This window comes from Odontesthes bonariensis, chromosome 17 (genome assembly GCF_027942865.1).
Source record: "Odontesthes bonariensis isolate fOdoBon6 chromosome 17, fOdoBon6.hap1, whole genome shotgun sequence".
In the NCBI taxonomy this organism is placed as follows: domain Eukaryota; kingdom Metazoa; phylum Chordata; class Actinopteri; order Atheriniformes; family Atherinopsidae; genus Odontesthes; species Odontesthes bonariensis.
In genome coordinates this window covers 24755455-24782139 of record NC_134522.1, presented here as the reverse complement: position 1 = coordinate 24782139, position 26685 = coordinate 24755455, and the positions used below count along the sequence as shown (strand labels likewise).

General features: G+C 40.3%; 1 protein-coding gene across 1 annotated transcript; it reads right to left on the bottom strand.

Annotated features, from left to right (window-relative positions):
• Positions 1-6509: 6509 nt before the first annotated feature.
• LOC142402512 (M1-specific T cell receptor beta chain-like) lies at positions 6510-22509 on the bottom strand. The gene is made up of 8 exons (XM_075488045.1): positions 22401-22509; positions 16256-16521; positions 9785-9890; positions 8599-8700; positions 7150-7473; positions 7037-7054; positions 6830-6936; positions 6510-6719 (listed from the first exon to the last, which is right to left on the bottom strand). Exons 1-8 carry the CDS (start codon positions 22507-22509, stop codon positions 6693-6695), a joined length of 1059 nt encoding a protein of 352 aa, XP_075344160.1. The 3' UTR covers positions 6510-6692.
• Positions 22510-26685: the final 4176 nt, after the last annotated feature.

The window sequence follows — 26685 nt, the reverse complement described above, 5'->3', positions numbered from 1 at the left end:
TTCATATGGTTTATTTTTATGTAATTATTTGATAATAAAAGTAATATTTTGCTAAAACCTGTGTTGGCCTGAGTTGATGTTCCAGGTTGCACCACCGGGGGTCGCTCAGTGTAACTAATTAGATTTGACTCTGAAAATGAATGTGTGCAGCTGTTTTGTTCGTATAAAGATGCTGAGCTTTGTGTCTGCTGAAAACTAATTAGAGATAATTATAGATGACACAGCAGTTATACACTTATTGTAATTATGCTTTCTATTGCAGTGCCAGTCTGGTGCTGGTGCCCTGTTGTATTCTGGGGTTGTTACTTAAGATTTCTCAGTGGCGTCATTTTTTTTAAACAGAAATATGTGAGATGAACTGCATCAGTGCAGAGAGAGGATTCACAAAGAGAAAAAAAAACCTGGTCAGAGGTTTTCATCTAGATTTTAAAACTTTTTGTTTGCTAAACAGCTGTAAAAGCCATGAAAACATCAAGTGCAGATAGTTCAGTCCATGTTTCCTCAGAGATAAATAAGAGATAAATAAGACACGCCGATTCAGTCAACAACAATTTTCTCTGAATTTGTCTAAAATATTCTAAAAAAAACAAAAAACAAAGTTCACAAACAGATTCAGAGTGAAAAAGAAAAAAAAAGGTAAAACTGAGCCGTGATTAGTTGGACTTGACTCCCAAACTCTCATGTGAACTTTGTGAAGAAAAAACATTAGTTCTGACTTTTGCTGTGGAATGTGACATAAAAGAACTAAAAATGTGCAGACTAATCAGATAATATGATTACTAACTTATGTCTAACTCACTGATTTGTTCTAACTGTCTGAGCGGGTACAACTGATAAGTAACACAATGTTTTTGGTCTTTCAAAAAAGGCATCAATATTGCCCATCCTTATACATTGTTAGTCTTGTTAGTCTCTCTCTGTTGCAGCAACCAAGTCAGCTGGATTGTCTTCCCTCATTTGAGAGGGCCCACAAGTTCTCACTGGGATTCGGTTTAGGGGACCAAGGCCAGTGGAAGAACTGGATCCATGGAGTTGTGTCTTGTAGGAGGATTTTGGCCTCTTGCAGCTCTATGGTCAGTGGTCAGTTCCCATTGTCAATGTTGTTCCCTTATCAGTGTAAATGTAGTAATAATGTTATCCCGGGTGCTTTCTACAGCACTTGTGATGTCATCATTCTTCAACAGACATGATGTCGCAGCTGTCGATGTTTTGCTTTGTGTCACCTATCTTTAGAAAGCTTGAAAATAGATATTGCTGTTTTAAATGTTTTGTCTCCTTTTCTTTTGACACTTTAAAAAATCCCACCAAAACCCCAAAATGTATAAAGACTTTTTTTTAATTTTTTCCCCTGATAATCAATCATGGTATGTTTGTCATTATCGTTAAGTGTTTCATGATCATGAGATGAGATTGTTTTGTTTTTATCTTCAGTACTGGTATATGGTGTTGTTGTGTTCACACAGTGTGCTTTGTTGTTTTGAAAAATGGACCTATTCTCATGCAGACTAATTTGACTATAGATGCAAATGTTGGCCTTCACACAGGGAGTGTGAGCCGTTATCATCCAGGGACAATAAATCACACGCCTAATCATTTTCTTCATTTAATCCCCCCGGATGAAATGTATATCTGCACGATAGAATAGAATATAATCCAAACCATGATTATGGAAATTAAATCATATAAATATTATTACAGAATGCCCAAATCATTGTAGCTTGTATCGGTTGTTTCTGTTGAAGGAAAATATGAAGGTTCTCCCCCAACGAGGCACAATCTAAAGGCCAAATGCTTTTCATTCAAACAGTTTTAGCTGACAAGTCGAGATCCAGGAACATAATGGCAGATCCTCTCTGAGAACGTGACAGTGAAACACTAGTTTTTAGTAGCTCTGACAAAAAGCTTTCACGTAAACTAGAATGAAGATTCCAGATAAAGAATAGTTTAGAATAATCAATGCAGTTTAAGACAATGACATTCAGAAGCTATATACATTATTTACATGACATACTTCAGCTTATTATCGTTTGATAAGCGTCTGTCGATGTAATTGTAGTGATGAGGGGGCATTTTTACAAGAAAATGGAAGCTTTTGAGCATGAACTTGACATGTCATAGCACAAATGATAGAAATGATGAACAATGACTGAGTTTTTGTTTCGGGGTCATGTCGCGCAGGCTGGCTCATTGTCATGCTGTCGGAGCTCATTGGGACCCCTCGATTTAATGGGGCCAAGATTCATTTTGTTTGCAACATCTGTGCTTTCCTTACCATGGCAGGTCAGACCGTCTGTTGCCTGCCCAGTGGTTTGTTCTGACATTAAGGCACCTGTTGAAGTTCTTATTCATCCAAGGAAAACCCCTCCCTAAAGAAGGGGAATGTTCCAAAGTCCCCTTCTTTGTTTTGTTTTGGTGTTGTTTATCTTTTCAAAATAAAATGTGATCATGATGATGGCTTTTAAATGGGAACTGGTGCTTAAACACAGAAACATCTGTCCTTTCTGTAGCCTGATCTTTACTGAAGGTTTCAGCTCACTGCAGTTTAGTTGTTGCTTGCATGAAAGAAATCATTTTCATAACAAGAAATGCTTAAAGGAGCCGAAAAGAAGTTTGTGAGCTCCAGTTCGGGTGCTCCGGACTCATTTTGCAGTACACTGCCCTTTGTTATGTTATGCACATTCCCAGGTCTGAGATTGCCCTTGTACACCTGGGGGCGAAGGTACCGCAGTTTACGACTTTTGGTTTCCAGCTCCGCACCACACCGTTTTGCTTCACGGTCGTTTGACATTTCTGTGGGCTTTTAATGGCGTCTTTGTGGCCTCTTCAACTTGACAGCAAACTGTATGGCTGCATATACGCAGGGTTCACACAGAAATGTGTTTTTATGATAGTGGCGTTACATCCCACAGCTATAGGGGGAGCCAAAGAGCAAAAAAAAAAACACATTTCGTGTTACTATGTGTAATGGTCCAATACGAAGCTCCAACATGAAAATATTTTCTTTATAAGCAGCATTTGTACCTCAGGTTACAAATTGCTCACTGAGAGGAAGATTTTTTTTTATCCAGCCTGGTCTCAACATGCAACAAGGTACATTTTTGTTTAGGCGCTGTGATGAACCCTGTTGCCTGTGTATTTTTCTAGATTTGAGTCTATTCATGATCTCTGACCATAACCACATTTCTATTACAGTTTTTCTTGAATTCTATAGACTATAACTGGTCTTAAAAAAAAATCCATCAACCAAAAAACACACTCAAATTTCTCTAAACTATTAACATTCCCCTGTTTTGACAAACATGATAAAATAGTACACATTTATCCAGGTTTAAACAGTATTCGTCAAAATTGTTCACCGACCAATCAAAGCGCTTGTTCCCTTTAGAACATTGGATCCCTGAATATGCAAAAGAAGAGGAGGCCAAAGGGAAGGAGGACGAGCAGCTAAAGGTGAAAGGTGAAGGAGAAAAGACCCAGATGTTGTAGTAGAATGATCTGTGGTTCACTTTTTTATTTTATCTTTACTTCACAGTTAATTGGTGTTGAAGTAGTACTTAACAGTTGATTGTAATCAGTTATTGTGTCTATCATTGTGTTTATCCTGTTAACGGGTTCCTTTTTATGGGACAGACCTTATTCATTAAAAGGTTTTTTAAACTGATTGCGCCAGTGAGGAAGACGATGCTGTGGAGTCTGTGATTTTGAGTGCTTTTTGTGTTTCTGTCTTGAGTTTTTGGCAAAATAAAAGTATTTTACCAACTGAGAAAAACTGTAACATCTAACCCCAAAGCATGTATCTTTTGTTCTAACTGACAAGTTGAAAAGTGAAAAGTTCTCTTTTTGGTCAGATAGGACTCGACCTCGGTTCTTTTGTGTGGCAGTATGCAGTGTAACACCCCCACCCCCCCCCCCCCCCTCCTACCTCTTTGCGAACAGTTTTGAACATCGAAGAGTTGTGTGATGTTGCATTTGTTTCCTGTGAGGCAATGAAAATGTAGGCATGCAAACTTTTTGTAGCTTAAAATTGTAACGATTCTACAAATTGTACTTTCATCTTATTGCACCGGATCACTTACAAAATCTCTCTGCTCACCTTCCACTGCCTGCATGGTAATGCTCCATCTTACTTAAAAGACCTTCTCAACCTTCACTGTCCTTCACGCTCTCTCCGTTCCTCCAACACCAACCTTCTTCACACTCCCAGAACTCGCTCCCGCACCATGGGAGACCGAGCCTTTTCCTGCATTGCCCCTCGGCTGTGGAACGCTCTGCCTCCACATCTGAGGGCTCCACAGACTGTGGAACACTTTAAAACAGGCCTGAAAACCTTTCTTTTTACCCAATGTTTTTAATTATCTCCCTTTGAATGCTCTATCCTGTATTTATTTAGTTTTTGCATTTAAAGGACTCACTACTTTTATTTGTGTATTTTATTTGCATTTTACTTTCCCTGCTTTTGAACCTAATATTTGTCTTTTATTCCACTGTAGCACTTTTATGATTTTATTGTAAATGTAAAGTCCGTTATAAATAAAATTTATTATTATTATTATTGTTATTATTATTATTATTATTATTATTATTATTATTATTATTATTATAGCATTGAGCAAGTGTGTTGAATACATATAGAATACAAAACATAGGCATGTTAAAGGTATGAAAGGTACATGTTCCGTAAGCTTGTGACAAATTTATAGTGTAGCCAAAAACGTTCCAGTTTTATGAACTAGCTCTTCCGATGTGATTAAATTTAGCGGCTTGTTAATTGATCCAACATCAGGGTTTGCAAAGGGAAACATATTCATGCCAAGCTTTCCGTGCTGCTTCACAGATGTCTCTTTCTCTCAGACCTGAAGAAGCACAAACATGTTTTTCAAAGTTATCTCTTTGATAACAGAGTGAGCGAAGTGTGTCCTTTACAGATAAAAATCGGACTCGGCCTCAGTTTGATAGGAGTTGGTTTGGACTGAGGCTTTTAGTGAATAGCAAAATTTTTGCATGGTTTTTGAAAAGTCTGTGCTCTCATACATTTGGTCAGCTTTGTGTTACCCTCCCGTGTTACTTTGTAATACATTCATTATGCATTTCAGGGATTTTGTGTTTCCTTCTCATCTGTCCTGTGTTAAGTTAGTGCTCCCCTCACTCCTTGCCTTATTCTGTTGGAACCTTTTTTTTCGTATGCACCCTGTTACTTTGTCTTCCCATGATTGAATCTTCCCTTTCATGGTCACAATGCCCTCAGTTAACCTCTCTTGCACCACAGATTGCCATCACCTGTTCATTCCCCGCCTGTTTCCATTCAGCTCACCTGAATTGACTTACCTAACTACCTCTCCCAGGATAAACGGTACTTTCCTTGGTTTCTACCGCATCTTTATGAGTGTTTACTTCTTATTGCTGACCTCTTCATTAGTTTTGTGTGAATGTGAATTTAAGTTTGGACTTTGCTCACTTTAATTTTTGTTAGAATTGTGGGTATTTGCCCTGCCCTGTTTTTCTTTTAATAAAAGTTTATTGTATTCATCATCCTCTGGCCAACTGTACGTCAGCCTGCATTTAAGTAGTTGATTCCAGTTACAAACCGTGACATTAGTGGAATAATCGCAAAAGGAACAGTGCCATACATGATGGTTTACATGAAAACTGGACACCAAAATGCAGTTAAATCCTGTTATAGACTGTATTCGACTGTCACAGTTTTATCAGCACTTGTTTTCTACTCCAACATAAAAACCAGCTGTAAATTCCTGCACCAGATCACAGTAAACAGCTGCTGTTTGTTGTATAATTCAGTTAGAGTTTTATTTTCAGTTGACACGGAAATCGAAGTTTTACCAGCTGTTTGCTCAGAGGTGTGTGTGTGTGTGTGTGTGTGTGTGTGTGTGTGGGTGGGTGCTGGTGCACACATGCAGGTGCACTCAGAGAGCCGGATGCTGCGGTGAAGAGGAAGGTTTCACCTCATTCGTTTCTGAGCACACAGAAGGAGCTGCAGGCTGCTCTGTGACCACATCCTGTTCTCTGCTGTCGCTCTCTGCAGGTTTCACGCCCTGCTTCACTTTCCTCTTCAACAACAGCTCTGACCTTCCACTCCACGCACTCACACTCTTATATTCCCACCAACAGTGTTTAAACCATGAGAGGAATTTTCTTTTATCATAAAAAGAATCTTGATTTTGATACTGTGAAGCTGAGATGTTTCAGAATTACACGAGAGAAAAATAACTGACTTCTCAGAAAACAGGCTGGTTGGTGAGCATCTAAAAATATCTGATGCTGTCTGTGGAACAAGCGGAGGAGGAGATGTGAGGGCAGAGAGGAGGATGGAACAACTGACATTTACTGTCGCCTTTGTGTTTAGTCCTGTCTCACTCATATTGATTCATGTACATAAATTGTCTGATATAAAGACTCATCCATGTGCTTTCATGCCTCAGGTATTGCTGATGCCCTGAGAATCATTTTCAAAGCAAACTATAATAGAAAGTGAACACCCATGATCAGCGGAATTAGTTCAAAAGTATTTTATTGTAAAGAAAATTCAGCAAACAAGCATTTAATGGAAAGAAAAAGAAGAATTTGGACGGCCCTTTGATACTAGTACCAATGCAACACTTCAGCTTTACAGAAAGGCAACAATTTGGCTATTACGTGCAGAGAAAATGGGGCGGGGCTCAGTTTCAGCTCGGCTCTCACTTGTTCTCCTCTTCGCGGGAACTCTGTAACAGAGAAAAATGACAGGCTGGCTTAGTGTCAGAGCTCTTTGCACTGCTGGTTCAATTCACAAACAGGGCAGCTCATCTAACACATTAGGCTGTTTAGGACAAACCTGGAGCTTCCACACCAAAAAGCTAACAAAGGCTCCGTAGATGCAGCTCTTCACTATAAGAACACCGTAGGAGAGTTTGGCGCTCTGTGTGATCCTCAGATATTTCTCTGCAGGGAGTTTGTGGAGAGTTTGTTTGAACTGTTAACATCACATTCAATCATTTTGCAATGACTTTAAATGAAAAGAGCCACAAAGTGACATATTTACCTCTTGATAGGATTCCACCTGAGTTATGTGATGGGAAAATAAATAGATTAGACAAAGAGAGATATTTTTTAATCACATAGATGCAGTTCAGGTAAGACCTTGAAGTGACATACCACCAGTAATTGTGTGATTAACCCAGAGATATTGGCTTCCATCGTAGAACCTGACGATGCAGGTGAAATCCTTGTTGGGGGAGAACCACGTTTTAGCAGGGATCGTCAGCCTGCTGGTCATTTTGTAGAACTTTTTGTCCCGCAGGGCATCGCTGTCTGTCGCCACACCATCAGTTTTGTTAACCCCACTGATTTGCCAGAAGATGCTGACATGGTCAGGGTAGAAACGAGAGACCACGCAGACCAAGGTCTTTTTGTTTCTGCCCTCTCTTTGAAAAGGGCAATGAACTTTCACTGTCGGCCTGGTGACATCAATCTGTGGATCTGCAGCAACAGAAATGATGTAAGACAAAATAAAATGGTTGAGTCCAATGGGACTTCTTAACACTGCAACAGAGACATGACTACAGAAATAACTTTAATACTCTCCACATTAACGTCATCTCTGATCACAGAGCCAATATTGTTTTTTTTATGGTCAGTTACTGCAACAAACCTATCCCAAACTGTTTTGGTTCCTTCCCCAAAACAAGCTGGGTAAGTGCCAGAGCACACCACTCACTCACATGTAAAAAAAATAGACAAAGCTGCAAGGTTTCAAAGTCCCACTACTTGATTTCTTTTACTGCCTTTTTGAGCCCAAATACAAAATAACCACTCCATCACATGCAGCTAGAAAGGGCTTTTCTAGGTAAAGAAAGCAAATGCAGCATCTTATTAACATTCTACAGCTGTTTGCTATTAGAAATATTCTTCCAAAAACACAGTTACTACTTTCAGTTCTGAAAGAATTCAATTTACTGTTGATTATTGGGATGATTAAAGTATTTTTCTATTCTATTCTATTCTATTCAATTCTATTCTATTCTATTATTAGCCAAAGATTACATTGAGTTATAGTGATCAATTCTACGTTTTCTTTTGCAGCTTTCACAGAACAGAGTTTCAGCATCGGGTCTAAGAAATAACCTCACATTAAAACATCAGACTGCACAACTTCAGTTAGAATTTTCCAACTAAGTTTTCTGACAGCAAGTATAGGATTTTCTTGATTTCTTACCCAGAACAGTCAGTTTGGTGCCTCTGCCAAAGTAAGCAGGCTCGTAGTTGCTCACACTGATAAAAGGCTTTATCAAAACTGAAGCATTGAGCGCTGAATGCTGCACGCTGTCTTTTCTTCTTTCACTTAAACCAAACACCCTTTATTTGTGCACGCAAACATGCTGACACGAATGGATTTATATGCTATTAAATTTATTATTAAAAGCACTGAATTTTTCATTTATAGGCGAGAGGGTAAGACACAGTAAAAGTGAATTTTAAACTGGTAGATACTAAACAAACTGCTTTAAAAATGATGTATCCTATAATGTATATTGGAAAGGGTGCCGTAATGATAATGAGAATAGAGCTCAGCTCAGTTTGTTTGTTTGTTGGAAGTTTTCTTACCTAAAACAGTGAGTTTAGTTCCAGCTCCAAAGAAAGCCTCGTTGTAGGAGCACAGCGACTCTCCACTGGAACAAAAACTCTTCCTGCTGCCTCTCTCTGGCTCTTTGACATGTAAATACGCTTTATGTTCTTTAGAATTTAAAGTGAATCTGTAATTTCACATGCATCTTAACTTATGCACTCCTAAACAACTTTTAATTCTAAAACTCTAAAACATTCTCTTACCTAAAACAGTCCATTTAGTTCCTCCACCAAAGAAAGCCTCTGAGGCACCAGCACCACAGTTCTCAAAACACCTCAAGATGCTGCTCTTTCTTTGTCATTACTTTTATATATTTTGTAGTTAATGTAGCTTTCCTTTGAAATTTCACCTCCAGGCTGCTTTTTACAGAGGATACATCATAAATTGCACACAGCTAGCAGCCTGTTAATCCTGTTGATTTTGTCCCTTCAAACAGTCATTATTCTGACAAAGAGTTTAGGCTTGAGAACACAAAACACTGCACTGAACTTCATCTAAATGTATGTTGAATGCTGTATTTAATTTGATTTAGTTCTAACCTAAAACTGTTAACTTTGTTCCTCCACCAAAGTAAGCTTCACTACCAGTCAGGTTGCTCATGATTTAAACCGCCCAAGATGCTGCTTTGATTTTTGCTTTCTTTGAAAGTTTTCTGTACTGCATCTTACTTTCCTTCAAATTCAAATCAGATTTTTTTTACACTACCTTGTGTTTTTGAAAGGTTGATATAACATCAAAGATATTCCTGAGCAGTTGTCCTCCAATGACTTTGTTTACAAGTGTGTCAACTGAGCAATATTTTGACTTGTCACTGACCAAGAACAGCATTCTTCCCTGTCCGAAATAAGCTTTGTTGTTGTTGTCACAGTGCAGCAATACTGAGCAAGAATCTCTTTCTCTCCCTGATTTATCTCTGAAAAGTCTTTACTGATGCTTCTGTCTATACTAAGGCTAAATAACCAAAGTGTAATCCATCAAAACACAGTATTAAAGTTTGGTTCCTTGGCCAAAGTAAGCAGGATCAGTGTTGGTCACAGTGCTCTGAGTTCAGCTCAATAATGCAGATTCTTTTAACACAACAGCTTTTTCCTTCACTTTCATTCCAACTTTTCCACCAGTTTAAGTCTAATACAGTGAACAGAACTTGTAAGAGCTCCAACTTACCCAAAACAGTGAGTTTTGTTCCTTTTCCAAAGTAAGCTTCTGCTCCAGTGTCACACTGAAAGTCTCTCCCAGCAAAAAGTCCCCAAACTGTCCAGAATCCTCCTGTTCAGACACACTCTGATAATCCAGAGGATAAAGAGGGTTTAAACATTCAGGCTGAACTTCATCATGTCAACATTTGTTTTGTCTTTGTCAAGATGAGCAAAGCAAACTTCCAAATGTTCCACATATGAACTGCAAGATCTTCAAAAACTTCCTTCTGATCAAATATCTCCATCTAAAGTGACTAATCAATGGCCAACTGTTCCACCATGCTACGCACCTTCAGATGAACCATGTTTCTGCTCTGTTAAGCCTCCTAAGTTGCATGTAGCCGTCTACACAATGGAAGTTAATGGAAGGATGTTTTTGTACGGCGGCTCTATGGGATTGTATCACCGTGCCCCCTGTCCCCACGGTGAAAAAGCATCATACAAAAACCTTGTGTCTCTTCGGCTCTCTCCTCTCTGCCTCCCCCACCCAGCTTCTCCTTATCTCAGCCTCCATCTGTGTGTGTGTAGGTGTGTGTGTGAGAGCAGCTGTGCAGGTCGGGCCGACTGACGTCTGAACGCGCTCCAACCTGACTGCTGCTATTTCTGTGACAGCTAAGAAAAGAAGAGAGAACAGAGGAAGGGAAAGGGAAGCTGCTTTTTGTTGCTGTTTGTTTAGCTGCTCAGAGGAAGTGACATCTCTGCTGGTCACAGCTCTTCATCCAATCAGTCGTCAGGGTGGGACAGTCGCTCACACAAGCTGTAGCAAGTGTGACCGTAAAAAACAAACTGCTAAGACAAAACTGATAAATTCAGTCACGCTAAACAACACTGCAAATTTCTACTGTATAACTTGCATTTCTAACTGATAAGACAAAGTTGGGTAAAGTGGGAGATAATGTGTTAAAAGCAATGCTAGAATATGAGTTATAATATTGAAGACATTGGCTTCTGCTTCAATAATCCAGTTTGTGTGTCATCATTAATCCTTATACAAATGTTTGATTTAGTTTAAAACTAACTTTAGATGTATTATATAATATCATATTATATAATAATATACTTAAACTTATTAGATATATCAATATATTAGTATTCAGCATGGTTATACATCATCATTAATTTCTAATCAAATACAGTAGGTTGGAAAAAACCCTGGATGATGTTTTATGTATTACAAGGAGAAAACACAAATAGTTGCCTCATTCATTTCCTTAAGTGATGAATGAGTATGCATAAATGTAAACATTTACATTCCAGCATAACGACTGATAAGATGATGACATCATCTTATTTATCAGAATCAGAATCAGCTTTATTGGCCAGGTTTGACTAAACAAACAAGGAATTTGACTCCGGTAAAACTTCACTCACAAAGTACAACACTCAACAATGACATAAAAGAATAAAAATTAGAAATGCAGAACAGTAAGAATGGAATTGAGTATGGGTGGTAAATAGGGATGTGTATAAAAATAATAAATACAGCATGTACATTTACAATAAATAGACACTATGGGTGGGAATCGGTAAACTTCTGCAGATCTCCCACATATGCAGGTTCATCATAATGCTTTATGTTTCTTGTGTTTGGCAGCCTCATACAGGGATAAGTCAGCTTATTATGTAATTCTTTACTTTATAATCAGTGATAACAATCATCTTGTTTGAATCATTTTGGTTCCCACCTGTAGGTTCACAGATGTACAGGTGTGAGTCAAACAGTGCTAACATGTAGAAGAGTAAAGGTTGAATAATTCAGTATTCTAACAAACTGAGTTTATTTTCATACAATCCACATCACACCAGTCTGTGTGCTGTGGTGTTGCTCTGTACATTTAAGGTTTTATATCAGTGATTGCTCAAGAAATGACAAAATATCAGCATTTTTACACATAAAACTGTGTTTATGGGTAAGCCGTACCTTACTCGTTTTCCTTCTTAATGATTGGTGCAATAATTGATTTGTCATGTCGAGTTTGAAGAAGCACAAAATAATTTCTTTTTCACTTGGAATGTAATCTCACACAAAGCCAGTAGAGGTCAATCTGTGATAATATATTAAACTTGATTCGTATCACAGAGCTAAAAAAAGCAGAATTAAAGCAAAATCCAAAAAGTGAGAATGAAGCACAGAAAGATGAATATGATGAGAAGCCGTTATTTTTCAGGACAATGATACTGAATGTGACGGATCCTCTCCGCTCTCTAATCTGAACGGATCCGCTTTGAGGTGTCGTACAAACATGACTGTGAAAACACAGTTCTTGTACCATGATGACACATGTTAACTTTTTCCTCGTCTTCTCCTTGTTTTCTCTGGAGGTTGTTGTTTCGCTGCTAAGGCTTCCTGATCCAATCTGCTCTATTGGATGCATGGCAATATAGAGTTGACTATCCAGTCCCAGCAGGATGTGTCTGCAGAGTGGAGCTCAGCACCGAGGGACAGAAAACTGTTGATTTGTTAAAAGAAGCTCTATACATCTTTACCAAGAGACTTTGCTTTGGACTCTTTTTCCTCACAAACTTTCTGTCTGTACATGTTAAGATGTTGGTCATCATGTTCACGTTACAGCCTGGTCTGTGGTCTATGGAAGCTGGTGAATTTAACACCAATGGAGTTTCCTGGAAAGTAAACTTCATGAGGAAAAGAAATTCACAGTTTTTGTACAAATGAATATTTAATATTTAACATAGTTAATGTTCATCCTGTAGCAGAGTAAAACTGCAGCCGTGACCAGTTTAAATTTCACACTAAGTTAAAAAAAAATCCGAACTCTGCTATGAGCTGTTGTGCTGCTGTGATCAAAACTGCTGCTTTTTATGTCGATATGTATATAATATTTTATTTTAGTGTAACACAGCCTTGTGTTTCTTAGTGCTTACCTGGGTTGCTGCCCGTCTTGGAGAGTACGCTCTTGGAAAAGAGATTTTAGATCTCAAGAGTTTTATTTCCTTAGTTTTAAAAAAAGTCCTGCTTCTCCATGTTTGAAATAATCTTAAAATTCACCTCTGTACCTCAGAATTGTTCATTTCTGAGATTTTGCCAGAACAAAGCCTCTCTTGTTTAAAAATGGCTCATCATACGTCTCTTCATCTTCCTCATTCAATGCTAATCTGGTCCCACCTACACCTCCACTCAACCGGAGCTGACTGTGGATAGCTGTCTCTGCAAAGCGACGCACAGTTTGAACAATGGTGCAGCTCAGCCATACATTTGAATACCTGATGTGTTATGACTGCCAAAATAATTCACAAAGAGAGCAATTCTTACAAAAGCCAAAGGAATGTTACAAGGTTGTATGCATGTGGAAGTATATGGGAAATGGATTCTTATTACATGCTTTCCACAATTCAAGTTGTAGGAGTTGACTGATAGCTAGCCCTGCATTCCAGAGGTAGCATCACACAGTAGAAGCCAGGTCAAGCAAGAAGCCCCTTTGTGGACCCTGATTACTTCAGGAGTTCCGGTCTAGCTTATGAGCAACAATCCCTGCCACATAAATCTGAAGTGATCAACAGCACAAGGTTGTTGTTTTTTTAAATTGCACCTACACTCATTGACTGCAGGTGCAGTGATATGATAATCTTTAATGTACCTATACTATAATATTTCCCATGAAAAGCAACTGCATTTGTCAAAACTAACAGCTGTTAGTGAACAACTGTTTTTAGAGTGGGCTGCATGGTGATGTGGTAGTTAACAACATCACATCGAGAAAGTCCCAGGTTCAAATCCCAGCTGGGGCCTTCTGTGTGGAGTTTGCATGTTCTTCACCTGCATGTGTAGGTTCTTTCTGGGTACTCCGGCTTCCTCCCACCGTCCAAAAACATGCAAAGGTTAGGCTGATTGGAAATTTTAGATTGACAGTAGGAGTTACGTATGGTTTCATTTTTATATATGTTGCCCCTGGCAACGGTCTACTTCTTGCTTGATGGTAGCTGCTGCGCTGCCTTGTGATGCTGCCGCCCCAACAAACGGCTGCAAAGGAGATTGCACTCTCCACCACAGATTCATGGAGGATATACATCATTCTGCAAACAATAAAGGACCTAATCTTCCAGACACACTGATGCATTTCCAGGTTCTGTGTCAAGTCTTTGCTGGATTTTTTTCCTATTTCTCAAACACATCACTTTCAGATCCTGTTTAATCATTATATTTGTTTTCTTTTAAGCCTGACACTTCTTTATTTGACCTCCACTTGTCCAAATTGCTGAACGTTTTTAAGTACACACTGCACACCATGCTTAGATACTAACAGCTCTGCATAAGAGCTGTGAGTTGGAATGAAAACAACTTCCAACAAGGTGATTCCTTGGGTTGTCTTCCAGGTTTGTTGCTGTTGCAGGAAAAATGCAGCTTTATTTTGGGTCACTCTGCCAAAAGGAGGAAACTGGGTCTTTAGTGAGGGAGTTTTATTAAACCACATCCCTGTGTGCTGGCAGCGCAGAAGTAAACAGCAGAGTGTGACAGGTTTGCTGGGCGAATGATAAGCGCTCCTGCCGTCGTGCCTTCTGGACTCAGCTTGAACTGCTCTTCAAACTGACCCTCGTAGGTTGGGATGTTATTTCCATACGTTTACCCAATGAAGACCACAGACCGGCTGTCTTTTCTTTGTGTCTTTCCAGAAAGCAGATTTTAAAGCATCAGAAGAGTGAACACTCATTCTTGGACTGACTGTTCAGCAGGTCATGTCGGTGACAGTTACAGTGATTATGAAGAGGCATCTGTCATCTTACAATGAAACCAGATGAAGAGGAAACCAAAGCTCTGCACAGCGGAAGGCATTGCCAGGCACTGATGTGAGGAAACGGTTGCTCTGTGAATCAGAGATGGGATGTTGGCTTGATTCATCACCACATCCTCATGATAAAAGCTGCGTACAGTGAGCTGTGTCTCCACCTATCAACTGAATCCATTTAACCCTGACCCTGCTGTACTGGGCTTTATATCCTACTTATAATCACCAGATGACGTGTTCCCATGGTGGCGCCCACCTTTTTTCATAGGAAAACATCACAATTCTCCTTTGCTTGGCTCCAAGAGATGATTTGTGTCATCATTTAACACAAATGAAATCCACTTGCTGACTCTGAGGATTATGCTTATCATCTGATAATATGTGTGCTCTACAGAATGAGAGAAGACAAATGGAATCCATAACCAGCAGTCATTTCTGGTTTCATCTTGCGTGCCCCTGCTCATGGTCAAAGGCAACAGTAAAACTACCCAGTAAATGACTCACGGATCAGAAGATTCCTTGCTTGTGAACATGATTTGGTTTGTTGACTTAACCAACAATAGATTTAGTCATTTATTCTCAATAATCCTTTGTCGCTCATTTACCTGCCTATGAATTCAGCAGCTGCTAATATTAATCCAACATTACAATCTAGAGTTGCACACACACATTGCAGTAAATGGCCTTGCAAAGACCAAGCAGGCCAATCTTTACAGAGCAGCACCTCAGCAGGTGTAACAGAAGAAATGACATACATCCTGCTGTTTGTACATGTTGAATGTAAAGAACCAAATAGAATCCGCTGTGCCATATGAAGCAGAAGGAGGATCAAGAAGTGATGCAGAGGAATCAGAGCATGAGATCACTCTGAGAAAGTTAAAACATGATTCATCGTTGTATATGAGAATAATGTATATGAACTTCCAGAAAACAGTGTCATATAACATCTTGACATTCTCAATTTTGGGTCAGTTTTCTGCTTCTAACTTTCCTGTAGATGTACTCTATAACTACTATACTCAGTGAAGTTTGATCAGATTTTGTTTCCTTGGATCCTTTTGTAAATCACACGTAAAGAACCGCTGTGTTCTTCGAAATATTTCTCTTTCTTTAGATTTGCAAGTTGAATATGTTTTTAACAAAATTTAGCAAATGTCAAACCTTTCCTTGCTTTTCATGACCTTGAGGTGGTCACTCATGCATTTCTCCCTCCAGAATGCATGACTAAAGTTGGTGTTGGATACTGCAACCAGACTGGAACCCGTATTTCACCTGCAGCCGGTCCAATACTGGGTCAGTTATAAAACTGTGCCTATTACATAGAAATACTTACACGATCTAAACTGTTTGCTTTAGTGACTTATTTTTTCAGCACTTTGGTCCAAGTTTGTTCTCTTTAAATAGGCCACATAAATAAAATGACTTGACCTGACTTACATAGCTTACCCCTATTGTTTTTGATGATGACTAAAGGCGATATGTTGGCAAATCAGTAAAACCACAAAACACAGCCACTGCCACATGTCTGCAGCGGGGTGATGGTGGTGGAGGGTTGCTCTTTAACCTACATTCAGAGGCAAGATAAGAAGAGGCCATAGGAGGAGCTTTTTGTTCAGAGCTGATGGATGCTTGATGCAGTGTGCCTCCCTGACTGCACAAAAGTATGTTCCCGTGTGTTCGAGCGCTTTGGGATCTACGATGGTTAGTAAGCCGTTTTTCTCATCTCCACTCAGATCTCCGGTTAGTTTGAAATGTTTCCTGAACGACTGTTCCACGCTGTCATTTCTGAACTGTCCATATCCATATCCAATGAGTTTCAGAGCCGTGTTTCCAGGCGTTCGCAGGTACCACAGCATCACTCTGGTGTCCTTCAGGCTGTGTTTGCAGAGAAGCTGAATGTTACCATCCGGCTTTTTGAGCACATCTGAGGGAAACTGTTGGACCTGAAGCTGCAGAGAAAAACCTGCAAGACAACAGACAAAACTCAGCTTTGCTTTTACAACCAAACCAAACAGAAACATTGATCTATTTTACCTGTGAGGAGCCAGAAAATCAGAAATGGAATCATCTTTAGTCTTTGTCTGACGCAGATTCAGTTCTAATTAGGATGATGATGAGGATGAAGTCTGGTCTGCACATGAAACAGCCAGCAGAGCAAAGAGGAAATGATGTCCACGTCACATGACAGACTGTGGAAGCAGCTGGCAGAAGGTAGCTTCATGACTTTATCTCACTTCACAGGGAATAAGGTCTTGTTTCATGTCAGGAGGGAAAACAGATTATGATGTAAACATTCCACCAGGAACATCACTGGAAACAAGAATTTGTGCTTAATGACCTGGTTAAATAAAGGTTCAATGAATGAAACTAAAACTTCACACACACACAGTTATATCAGGATGTTCTGCTTTAGTCCACAGTGAATTCTAATCTTTATAACCACAGCACAAGCACAAAAGCAGGAGTCTGAGAGCAGTTTATTCCCTTTCTTATTCCAACCCACTGATGATGAACGATTGTGTGCAGCTTCTGTAAAGTTCAGACGGGATTTTTGTCATTGTGCTTTTCGTGCTGCACAGTAGTAAACTGCAGTCTGTGCTTGTTGTGCAGCTTTGATGATAAGAGAGACGTTCTCTGCTGTGTTCCCACTCAAATCTCCAGAGATGTTAGATGTTTCATTGAGCATAAGAGCTCAGAGGGAGACTGATGGACCTCAAGACCCTGATAAAAACCTAGACAACAGAAAAAAGGGAAATTGTACTGAATAAACATTTCAACACTTTTTCAAAACATTACCTGGCAGGCAACAGAGGGCAGATGATTTTGTCTTTTAACAACAACAGGCACATATGTCTAAAAGGATTTGAATTACATATTAAATAATATAGAGTTAAACTGATGTTACTTAAGACACTCAGTGTCAATGAGAATAAACAAATGGCTCAACTTAAATGAGTGAAGTCTAAAAAAGAAAAGGAATTGATGAAGAAACTACTAAATATCGCTGTACAGCTAAAAATGAAGCTTACTGGGAGGAGTTTATTGGGGCTCTCTACAGTGTAACAGATAAACAAGATGTTATTGTGTTGTGTAAGGAAGGGAGGATCCGACTTATTTTTGCTCATTTACGTTGCCTTTCTGTTTATATAAGAGAGAGACTTTCTTTTATTGTCATTGCACAAAAAACACAGGTGAGTCTTGACAACTAAATGCCGTTACTTGACTTCCAGTCAACAGCGCTAAAATTTTGAAGCTATACAGTACTATACAATATAAAATCGGTATGGAAGTGCTATGTTCCAGCACTCAGCCTAAGGGAAATTGCACAAACAGAAGTGTGTAAAATACAGATGTGCGAGTGATAGTTAAGTAAGATTCCCCCCCAAAAAAGAAAAAGAAAATCTGATTAATTTATTTTAATATGAATGCTTTCAACTAAAATAGAACCAGAAAAGCAGCTGCATGGGAGCCTGTCTGCAAAGCATTGATGGCAACATGTAACGTTCTCTACGAGCTGTACAGAAGTAACCTGCACTGTGTTTGATCAGAGGAGAGCTGTTCTTTGTATTTACACTCAAATCTCCACAGATGTTAAGATCTGACTGGGATTTGGGATTCTGACTGATCACTTAAGAGGAAACGAGTTGACATGAGCTGACAAGGTCAGATGCTTCAAAGACATTTCGGCTGGCCGGGAGCTGTTTGTTCAAAGTCCAGATTAAATTCCTAAATGCCAGTGAGGTTAGTAGTTTTTCTTTAAACAGCTGGCTGTGCAGTAGAAGGCAGCATTCAGTTCCAAGTTATCCAACTGTGAAAGAGACATTTTCACCCAAAGTAAGGATGTGTAAATATTTATGTGGTGCTTACTTTAAGACAAACTGAGCCACACATTTGATAGCCGGGTTAACAAATGCATATTTGTGAGTAAATGTATTCATAATCTATCATCTGCCACCAGGATTTGTCAATCAGTGTGAAACTATAGGTCAGGTGATTTTCTCTGTTTGCTTCAGACTCTGTCAGTGTCTTTGATTCATCTCCACCAGTCACTATATATTTCATAGTGCTCCATTTTACAAAGTTGAAGCATTCCTTGAACCCCAGTGCCACCTACTGGACAGATGTAAAAGTCCAGATTTGGCTGCAAATTGACATCCATCCCATTTTATCTGCAACCCGTTTGTTCAGCTCTTCCCATTCCTCCTCGGCTTTGAGAGCTCCCTCCATAGTCTGGCTGCCTTCCTGAAGCTGTGAACACAATGAGCGTCATGGCCTCTCCTGGGCGCTGTCTGTACCAGTACATCTGGGGATGAGAAATATCTTTGTTGTGGCTGCAACTGCAGCTGAGGACTCACAGCTCCAGCTGACGGTGGGGTACTGTGTTACATCCTGGCAGTGAACTGTGTGGAGAGAACACAATGCTGACATAAAAAATAAAAAAAAAAGAATTGTGAATACAAAAGTGAACTGAGGCACATTTCGCAAAATCCCACTTGTTCACTTAACCGCAATCTTTACACAATAGTTTTTGCATGAGTGGTGATTTTGAAGGGAGTTTATAGTTGGTCTGCTCTTTATTGAAAACTTGATGTCTATAGATTAGCTTTGTTGCTTTACAGACTTCTGTATGCCCCTGATGGAGGCAATTTCTAAAGTAAATCCTCCCCTTTGAAAGGACAGAAATCTGTTGATTAGAGAGAGTGAATACAGGTGCAAAAGCTTGCAAGCTGTAACACACAGAGAGAAAACACAGATGTCGAGGTTTTTGTATTGAGGAACAGAGATAAGTAGCATTGTGCTAACCTGCAGCACAGAAGTAAACTGCACGGCTGTTTGGGTCCAGAGCTTCAGTTGTTAATGTGCAGGTCTGGCCTTTATCTGCATTCCCATTCGCCTTCACGATCACTCCAGCTTCAGGATTTGTTATGTATTGAAAAAACAGTTCAATATAATACAATATGTTTAGGAAGTACAGCTTTACTTTCAATAGAAAAAACGGCACTACTTTTGTAAATGTGATAAATGTAGTTACAGGTTAATTGCACCTTTGGCGGATTGATATGTATGATTGAATTTGCACTTGAATAGTAAAGAAGTTGTTCACTGTTTATTGGGATTCAAGTCATCATTTATTGCTGTTAATGTATGTGAAGAAACATAACAGGATTCCACAGGTTTATATAGACGTATCCCAGAAACTGTAGCTGTCCATGTCTTATTTGTTTGTGGCAGAGCCTCCGGTTATAGTTCTGAATCCCGTGTGAACAGTTTATGGTGGCAGATTCTCCGGGGTTTTTCAAGATGTGGACGGGAGTCTGGCACATCCTTCTCACAAATCGTCAATGCATTTAAAGAGCAATCTGTGGAAAAGGCAACTTAAGCCCCGTTTCCACTATGCAGTCCGGTCAGGTCGGTTCAGAACGGTTCGCTTATTTCAGTGTTTCAACTACCACGAAAGCGTACCGGTCCCATGGTACCTGTTACCATTTTTGTAACCCTTCTGCTTGGGGTACCTAGCACACAGGACCGGTTCCAGGCTCTGCTCTCCGTTGTTGGTGAGGAAGCTGTGCAGCGGGAGCTCGATGGCGCTGTGCGAAACCAAAAAGTTTTCCAGCTGATTGCCGCAAAAATGGCATTGACTGGTTTCAACCGGACCGCGAGCCAGTGTCGCATTAAGCTGAAGAAGCTTGGAGCGATTGACGTAGTAACGCTTCGGCACGCACTCGGCCCACCCCTGAGGGTCCCCTTTGTACAGTGGGAACGCAAGCTGACCCCAAAGCGACCCGACCCGTACCGTACCGATACGAAGTGACCCGAACCGTACTGACAGTAGAAACGAGGCTAAAGACAATGAATTCTGTAATATATGAGTGAGTGAAAGGCATCATTTTTGACATTTCAGGTGAAGTTTGATGGACTAGCAACAGCGCAGCAGAGAAACTGAAAACAAGTGCTGATAATTAAAACAATAAATGAGATATAATTGAAGGGAATGAATTCACAACCTATGACTACAGAAACGCTTCTGCTCATATGAAATATCCTTTACGAAGAGCATATACTGCAAGAAACATTTTTTTATTTTACCTGAAAAGAGAAAAAGATTAAAGCTGAAGCACAAGAAAAGGATCATTTTGCTGTATTCTCAGACCAAATCTTTGAATCTGGTGTTTTCCTCGCAGAATATGCTCGTGTACAGCTCACTTTCATCGTCTTGCTCTTTGAGAAAACCCATCTGAGCAGAAGGGAAAAAACTCTTTCAGGTGGGTGGTGTCATGCTGTTCCTACCTCTACCGAACAACTAAACGATCCTATTAACAGCAGCCCCACGCACAACATCTTCTGTAAACATATGCTGTGTCCCTTATGAGAAAAAATCTAAACAAAGCTGTAATAAACTCAGCAAAGAATTAAAGAAACCGATTTGTGAAAATTTACATTTAATCAATGATTAAATTATTATTATTGGTTTCATACAGCGTTGATTCTGAATTGTGGTTAAAGAAGTCCCCATGTGCTGACATGATAACTGATATTTCAACTCAGCAGTACTATGAACCTTTGATGAGTTTTTTAGTCAAATCTGAATAATCTTGCAACTCAAACACCCTCCAGTCAGAGGGGACGTTCTGTTAGATTGATTCTTTCAATGGCAGCTCAAGAACAAGCCAGAGGTTAAGCCTCAAGTTAAACAAAGTGTTTATTGGAAGTCACATGTCAAAGCATATCAGTGCTGGGCACAGTGGAACAGAGCTCCCGCAGGAAATCCGTCAGACTGAGCCTCGATTTCCGGGTTTCATTTGCATTTATAGCCTCATAGGTTGGACTCACACTCGACCGAGTCTGATTGGACATGAGTAGGTTCAACATGCTTCGTCATATTCTCTGGATCAGCCAAACAATGTGTGTGTGTGAATCTGTCCTTGCTTTCCCAGGCTTTCCCAATTGTTTTGTCTTCCCATTCCTGCATGGAAAAGTACAGAGTACAGAGACTATTTCATTTATAATGTCTAAGAACAAAGACAATTTTAACAGTTCCCTGTGTGCAAACATTGCAAACCCGAGACTGTTTATGCAGCGCGTTGCACTGAAATCACAGACTTGTCTTATTGTTGTCTTATACAGCAAACCTTGGTTCACTCCTAATCTTAGGAAGCTACGCCAAGCCAAAGAGGAGGCCTACAGGAACCGGTAAAAGTAAAGAGAGTAGAAAAAACACCACCAAGAAGCTAATATGGAGAGCGGGGAGGCCACCGTGTTTATGGTCTGCATGATGGTGATATTAATCATGGACGATCACATCAGGCGCTAATATCGAGGCTGGAAGAGCACACAGACAGAGTGAGGAGACGATACTTTTTCATTTAATGAAGGAAGAAAGGAGAGCAGAGTGCTGCAGACAAAGGAGACAAAGTGTAAGTTTAACTTATTAAACACCCGCCGGTTGTGTGTGTGTCTGAGGAAACATTTCAGCCGCGATAGCATGACATGGGGCGTAGCTATCGACCACCACACACCTCCCTCAGATCGTTCTATAGAACCATGAAAAGACCCGACCTCGGAGAAGGAGCTAAATAGTTATAGGAACTGAGGGAGATAGCCACGAGTTCCTGTATGTCCGAACACGGGAGAAAACGGCCCCGCGGATTAAAAGGTTATTAGAACTACCAAAGGTTCCTACAGTCCGAAAGCGGCTATTATCACACCCATCACGTACAATAGGTTTCCTCTCAACACCCAACTCCCTCCCCCCACCTGCATTGACGATTTGTGAGAAGGATGTGCGCAGTCTCTTTCAGAAACAAAAGATCAAGAAGGCTCCAGGACCTGATGGCGTATCACCCTCTTGTCTGCGCGTCTGTGCTGAACAGCTGGCGCCAATCTTCACGCAGATCTTCAACTGGTCCCTCGAACTATGTGAAGTGCCCTCTTGCTTCAAAAGCCCCACCATCTTCCCAGTCCCCAAAAAATCCTCCATTTCAGGTTTGAATGACTACAGGCCTGTCGCCCTGACGTCTGTGGTCATGAAATCCTTTGAAAGATGCCATCTGATGCTGTGCCATCTGAAGGACATAACAGGACCCATGCTGGACCCCCTGCAGTTTGCCTACAGGGCAAACAGGTCGGCGGATGATGCCGTCAACATGGGACTGCAATTCATCCTGCAACATTTTGACTCCCCAGGGACGTACGCCAGGATCCTGTTTGTGGACTTCAGCTCGGCGTTCAACACCGTCATGCCTGAACTCCTACACCAAGTTATCAGTGCCTGCCTCTACCTGTCAGTGGATCATCAGCTTCCTGTCAGACAGGCAGCAACATGTCAGACTGGGGAGTACCTCATCAAAGACCCGGTCTATCATTACAGGTGCCCCACAGGGGTGTGTCCTCTCCCCACTGCTCTCACAAATGACTGCACCTCAAAGAGCCCATCTGTAAAACTCCTTAAGTTTGTGGATGACACCACTGTCATTGGTTTGATCCAGGATGTTGATGAGTCTGACTACAAACAGGAGGTGGAGCAGCTGGTCCAGTGGTGCAGTCAGAACCACCTGGAGCTTAACCCCAAGAAGACTGTGGAGATGAAAATGGACTTTAGGAGAATTTTGTTCGGACCTGAAAGAAAACGTAAAATACGAAAAGATTGGTGAATGCGCAAATTCTCTTAAATCCCTCGTACGCACGATTTAAGAACAAATCTGTGCGTACGAACGGTTCTTGCATGAGGCCCATTGTTCTATTTCATCCCTACTGACCGCCAGAGGGCGGTGCTGAAAGCACTGAATGTCCCCCATGCGCCGTTCGAGTAGTAATACCAACGGTCACACCTGTGACATATCGGATGATCAATCAGAGGCTATAAAGCTTGACGTCATCCGTCGCTCTGTTCCTTTTTCTTCTCGCTTACGGTTCGCTTTGCATGGCATCAGCCTTTCATGATCTTGTATCATTTCACCACCGAGGAGAAGCTTATTTTTTACAGTGGAACAGCACTCAATGGTGTATTAACCCAAACACCCAACAGGAGGGAGGCCACATGGGCGGCAATCGCCAGAGAAATCGGTGTTTCAAGTGAGTACTGTAAACGTTTATAACTCCATTTGCTAGGCTAACTATAATTTTCCACATGGTCCCCTGTCCCGTATCTATGCTGTTTGAGTATTGCCAGGTAAATTTACCAGACCTCCGCTATTTGTGATTATTTATGTTTTATTATTATGGCAGAATGAACATTGAATGTGTATGTGTGCACAGAGGTGGAACTCAAAATTTTTCACTTCAGTAACACATCATCCCTTCATAACAGTATTTATAACAGTAAAGTAAATTTAAATTAATGTAACAGATATGAATTAACCACCCCAAAATGTACAATTTATCTAAAAAATGTACTCAAGTAAATGAGTAAATGTAAGTTGTTACTATCCACCTCTGTGTATACATGGATTTGACAGTTTATATATGTTGGTTATGGACGAAAAAAAGCAATTCAACAGCACGTTATACTGTGATTTTATGACTAATAAACCATGACAAAAATACAATCACAATTTCAATGCCACAATATAGCCATTAGCCAAATTCATTTCACCTTTAAGGCACCATTTTGTCCTGGTAACCCAGCCTGCCTGCTGCAGAAATAAAGTACTCAGCAAATTTCTCCCTCACTGCCAATCCCCCCTGACCTGCTCGGTTGGGGTAATTTCCAAGTTCCTCCCTCATTCCACCTTGGTTTTCAGCAGCTTCCCCCAACCAGCACTCGCCATCCATTGGATTACTGAGCATGTTGTGCAAAGTGCACGCTGCTATCAACAGGGTGTGCACCCCCTCCGGTTCCATTTGGATGCAGCAGTAGAAAATCCTCCATCTAGAGGAAAGAATACCATTTTTTTTTAAACATCATTATAAAAATTGTCACATTTTTTTAATCAGTACAGTATTGTAAAATACAATTTATAATAATATATCATATTGAAATGTTATTTGCCATGCTTCTCTTTCTGATTGCCTGCCAGTCAAAACATCGTAGACCTGGCGGTTTGCGCCTATTCTGAAGCTGCTCTGCTCCTCAAGCTAGCGTGTAGGTAGCTAGCCAAAATTGACAGATTTGGAAGAGACTGAAAGAACTGGCCGACTAAAATCAGAAAGTATGAGGCAGCATACATTAAGTTTGGCTTTACAGCCATACAGAAAAATGGCCACGATTGCCCGAAATGTGTCCTCTGTCTGGAAACCTTCTCAAATGAGTGTTCAAAACCTTTGAAACTTCAGCGTCATGCAATACAATACAAAAACATCCGGCAGAGTCTGACTTCTTCAGACGTAAAGAAGCCAAGAAGTCAGGCTGCATTCACACGGCAAGCTACTGGCCGTGAATAAAACAAAGAAAATACGTTCTTAAAGTTGATGTTTCTTCACATATTTTTTCTGTGGTTTGCAAAGGGGGTCCCCGACCAGAAGCTAATACTGTTTGGGGGGCCTTGGCATGGAAAAGTTTGGGAACCCCCGGTGTAAGGCATTCTTCCCAAATCCTCCGCACCAGGTAGGAAGGCATCATCTGGGATCTGCAGGGTTTTTTCTGTCATCCCTCTTCCCAGTGCAGAGCTGGCGTAAACCCCACCATTGCTAGCTCTTCCAAAATCACCCACAGTACAGCCGTAAAGCGGTAGTTGGCGTCAACAAAGGCCACAAGCACAATTGAAAAATGCTTCTTGTAGTTAAAGAAGATACTTCCTGATCTTGGAGGTGCATTGATGGCAATGTGCTTCCCATCAATTGATCCTAAGCAGTTAGGGAAATCCCATTTCTCCTTAAACAGCTTGGTGATCGTGTTCCATGTTTCTGGCAGGGATTTGGCAGGTACATAGATGCCATTTGTTGCTCTATTGCGGAACAGGTTTCCACAATGCAGGTGGAGATGGTCTCAAGCCCGAGTCGATAGCTGTAAGCCATGCTGTGCATGGAGTCCCCTGATGCCATGTCTCTGTAAATAAGGAAAAACACTTATTTACAGAGTGTTTTTCCCGACATGGAAGCAGTGAAGGCGAAATGGAAAAATATACGGAACACCTATGTCCGAAAACTCCGTCTCAGGGCATGTGCTCCAAGTGGATCAGGAGGAGAGACCACACCCAAAAAGTACAAGTATCACCAAATACTGGGGTTCCTGCTGCCAGTATTTGTTCCACAAGTAACAGAATTGTATTTCTATATGAGTAGAATAGTTTTTTACTTTTCCATGTTTGCTTTAATTTTTTCATTCATATTTTCTGTAAATGTTTTGTCAATATAAAAGAGTTTTCCATTAACACCACAACACATGCATCACCATCTATAACACCTCCCCTCTGGCTGGAAGAGAACTTCAAGCGCAATAGGCTTGAAGTCTCTCCTAAAAAACAATAACAAAAAAAAACAACTCTTCATACTGTAGATTTGTACATAGCGAATTCACTATTTTTATTTTATTTTATATTTATTTTATTCTATTCTATTTGCTTGTTTTGACTTTAATTGTTTTCATAACTTGAACTGTATGCTGCTGCAACAAAACAATTTCCCAAATTGGGATGAATAAAGTATCTATCTATCTATCTATCTATCTATCTATCTATCTATCTATCTATCTATCTATCTATCTATCTATCTATCGCCAGGTGGAAAAAGGGGACTATACATTTAAGCCACCAGATGGCGCTGTCTCAATTAGGGAGTCACACCTTTGGGTGTGGTGCTTAGTTAGTGGTCCAAGAATAAGAATACCCGGATGTGAGACGCCATATAGCTTACAGCCACACGGACATGTGGGTTTGACTCAGGATAATGTCGACTGTTTAAGGTAAAATGTGTTTCAAAGTGCAATAAGTGGCATGAAATAATAACTGTAAGACTGTTAGAAATAACTCATGACCATGTTTTGTTAAGTAATTTGTACTGATGCCTCTGTATTTTGCTGGTACATAGCAGATTCATGGGACCGAGTCTGTTTCCCGTAATGGCGTAGAGCCTCGTGTCTGCTGTGTCTTGTGTTGTGGACGGATAACCACGTCAGTATATTCACTCATTCCATGAGGGTTTGTTAATGTCTGTGAATGTAAGATGTTTAACTGTGAATTTGTGCGCTGTT

Bases quoted from the DNA above. Each gene is read 5' to 3' on its own strand.
- LOC142402512 (XM_075488045.1), bottom strand. From the start codon at position 22,509: ATGGTGGGGCTTTTGAAGCAAGAGGGCACTTCACATAGTTCGAGGGAC. The intron at 16,522-22,400 runs GTGATACGCCAT...GTTGTCTTGCAG, and splicing joins ACAGACGCGCAGACAAGAGG to GTTTTTCTCTGCAGCTTCAG. The intron at 9,891-16,255 runs GTAGATCCCAAA...GAGTGTGTCTGA, and splicing joins AAAACGGCTTACTAACCATC to ACAGGAGGATTCTGGACAGT.